Here is a 3,856-nt window from a genome sequence, read left to right on the forward strand (position 1 = left end):
AACATTTGGCATCAGATGTTATCATATATCCTAGATATTTAAACTGTTGGACTTGTTTGATCTTTTCACCTTTGCTAATGAGATTAAAATAATACCATAAGATAAAACTAGACATCGTGGGAAAAGTGCTGTCTGATATCACTTGTCGTCAACAGCTCACATGACCTCACAGCAACCCCTTTGATTAACATGTGTTTTTGTTTCGTTAGATACAAAGTCCTACCTAGGAAAAAATAGAACACATTGCATAAAGCGAGCAAATCTGATAGCTTGATGACCTCCCCCGCCCCTCCCCCCCCCCTTTTTTTCCTCCTCTGCCAAAAGACAGAAGATCTACTTGTGTAGTAGAAAAACATAAATCGGAGAGGGATTGTGGGCATACACAGTTGACTTCAAATTCACTGATAACTGAACAGAAACAGAAAGGAGAACATTTTCTAGGTTCATGATCAGTTAACATAGCTTTTGTTACACTTTTCTTTGCTATTTTTTAAAAACTATTTCTGTATCTTGTTTGTTTATTTTTCTACATTCTTACTGTCTTGTTGCTCTGTTGGTGGTTGTAGTTGTTGCTGTTGCTGTTGTAGTCGTAATTGTTGTTGTTGCTGTTGTCGCTGCTGGGTTGTTTGTTGGTTTCTTTTGGTTGCAACCTTGATCCTGTTGTTACTGTGATTGTTGTTTTATACTGTTGTTGTCGTTTTGCAGTGGCTTCTGCTGTCAATGCAGCTGTAGCATTGCTTTCATTTGCTTGGAGGTTTAAAAGGTACAGGACCTAGCAAAAACCAACAAAAACTGACCTGGAAGAGACCCATAGTGTTGACCACTGATGCTTTGACCGTGGGTGTGCAGGTGATGTCGAAGGAGGAGAGGAAGTGGTTGGACACCGCCACCAAGGCGTCCTTTGGCCAGCGCTGGAACCAGTCCATGGTGCAGCCAGAGATGAGGCCAGGGAACTTGAGGGATCTGTTCCTGAACTTCTCCCCCACCTGACAGGTAGAAAATGATCGTTAAATACCTTGTTTCTGGTTCTTAATTTTAGTAAGAGTTTTACGGCGCTTGCAACACAAATAAATCACATAAAAGCCAAAGGTTAGAGGTGTTATTAGAGGGTAATATGATAACATGATAAAAAGGGGAAAAAACAAGATAAAGATCGCTATTGGAGAGGTATGGTGCTCATGTTCCTTGCATTATTGTAAAGAACGTTGAGTCTTTTTAAAATTGAAATGAGATGTATTATTGAAATCGATTACTATCATCATCATCATCATCATCATCATCATCATCATCATCATCATCATCATCATCATCATTGTAGGTAGCAGGGAATAAAAAAAGGATTTGAGACTTAGTAGACTTTTCAAATTCAATATAAGTTCAACGTTTCAAACGCCCTGTAAAGGGCTTCTTCAGGAACATGTACAAAAAAATATCATCATCATCATCATTACCATCACCATCAATATCATTATCATTATAAATTATTTTTTTATTATTATTCTGTTTATCATTATCAGTATTATTATTATCATTATTATTATCATTATTATTATTATCATCACCACCGTCATCGTTATCATTAGTGTTATTATTATTTCTATTATTGTTATTATTATTATTATTATTAGAATTATTAGCAGTATTATTTATACTTATTATTCTTATTCTTCTTATTATTGTTATTATAATTATCCTTATCATCATCAATATCATTATCATCATCATTATCATGATCATTCTGCTGATAACGTACTGGAGAGAAGCAAAGCACGACGTGGAGGTTCTCCCTGACACGTGACAGGTAGAAGTCGTACAGGTTCTCGTTGGTGGGCGGTCGGCGGGGGAAGTCCTTCTTCATGACAGCAATCAGCTCTTGGAGGATCTCGTCCATCTCGTCCCTTGCGAACAGACCAGACACCTGGGGATTTGGGGGGGGGGGGGGGGGGGGGGGGGGGGGGGGTACATCACTGTGAATAAGCACTTGGCCTTATTTTTTGCCACAAAGCCTTTCTCTACTTGGTTTTCATTTATATTTCATTTTAGAATTTGAAACACTAAATATTAAATATAAATGCTCCAGTTGATAGGAATGGGCAGGATATGAGGGGGGGGGGGACAAAATATGCTCATTTTATCGCATTCATACTCACATCACTGAAAGGAATCTTAGCTTGCACCATCTCTTTCTTCCAGTTTCTAAGCAGCAGGTTCCTGAACTCCTGATTGAACGGTCCGGAGTAGGAAAGGAAGCCCGTGGCTAGCAGCACGTCTCCCACCAGCCTCTGGATCTGTGCCTCAAAGGTTTTGCTGGCCTCTGTCCAACGGATCTTCTCGCCTGACAGGCCGTTGATCAGCGCCTCTGCGTTGTTCATCTTGCGCCTACACGCCTCGGCGTCGTCCATCAACGCCTGAGGACGGAAGAGGAGGTGAGAAGGCCACTTACTTAAATCTTTCCGTATCTTGAACCAGTATATCGCTACCTATCTTTACAACTTATAACTATTTGATATGCCGATAAATCTTAGTACGAAAAGAAATTATAATTCATGAACCAAGATTCTGTTGCTAGTTTTAGTTATTATTAGAATTTAAAGAAACTTGCAACATAAGTAGGTTGTACAAGAGCCGAAGATTAGGGGTGTTACAAGAGAAAAACAAACACAAAAAGGAGAGGAGATAAAGACGATAGACGTTTGATAGGAAAGAAAATACACAAAAATATAAAAGGAAAAAAAAGAAGTGGCAGATTATCGCCAAATTTATGCCTCTGCAAAACAGGAAATAGGCTGGTCACATCGATAGAATGAAAGATAATAGATTGGTCAAACGATGCACACACTGAAACACAAGAACATGAAAGCGATCGAAAGGAAGACCAGAAAGAAGATGGCAAGATGAAATCAGAGAGCAGACAAACAGCTACAAACTAGGTAGAGAGCACAACCGATAGATAGTAGTGGCTTCCATTGTTGAAGAGCTATGGACGGACAACGTCTATATTCAAGGTTCAATCTTAAGCAGATCGACAAACACAACAGCTGTCCACCACAACGCTCCCACACCTGTTTCTCTGCCATAGCAGCGTCGAAGAGCGCTTGTACTTCGTCCAGCTCCCGCTGTTTTTCGTCTAGCTGGCCCTGTGCAGTAGCCAAATCAGCGTTGGCGGCGTTGAGTCGAGCCTCTTGCTTGATCAGGTTGGCCTGAAGAGTGAGATAAGATAAGGTGAGATGAAGTGAGATGAAATTAAATGAGATGAAAGGAGGTAGGATGAGATAAGAAGAGATGAGGTGAGATGAGGTAAGATAAGATGACACAAAATGAGATGACACAAGATGAGATGACACAATATGAGATAAGATGAGACCAAATGAGATGAGATAAAATGGGATGAGACAAAATGAGATTTGATTAGATGAGATGAATCATTATTGCCTAGACACGGTCACATTGATTTGATGTTTCAAACACACACACACACACACACACACACGCACACACACATACACACACACACACACACATACACACACATACACACACGCACACATACAGAGAGACACACACACACACATACACACACATATACATACACACACACATACACACACACATATATCAATATATAAATCAGTCTATCTTCCACGTGCAATCTTTTACAACTCCTCATCCTCCTCCTCCTTCTCCCCCCTCCTCCTCCTCTTCATCCTCCTCCTCTTCCTCCTCTTCCTCCTCCTCCTCCTCCTCCTCCTCCTCCTACTACTACTACTACTACTACTACTACTACTACTACTACTACTACTACTACTACTACTACTACTACTACTACTACTACTACTACTACTACTACTACCTCTAC

At 40.2% G+C, this 3,856-nt stretch overlaps 1 protein-coding gene across 1 annotated transcript in view; it reads right to left on the reverse strand.

The window, feature by feature from the left end:
- LOC101861328 (dynein heavy chain 5, axonemal) overlaps nt 1–3,856 on the reverse strand; it is a gene marked incomplete in the record, with an annotated part of 153,119 nt that overhangs the window by 25,949 nt on the left and 123,314 nt on the right. Inside the window, 2 exon segments of the mRNA XM_013081818.1 lie at nt 798–986; nt 1,754–1,918. Coding sequence (XP_012937272.1) covers nt 798–986; nt 1,754–1,918 — 354 coding nt within the window.

The sequence above is a fragment of the Aplysia californica genome, unplaced genomic scaffold (genome assembly GCF_000002075.1).
Source record: "Aplysia californica isolate F4 #8 unplaced genomic scaffold, AplCal3.0 scaffold00001, whole genome shotgun sequence".
In the NCBI taxonomy this organism is placed as follows: Eukaryota; Metazoa; Mollusca; class Gastropoda; order Aplysiida; family Aplysiidae; genus Aplysia; species Aplysia californica.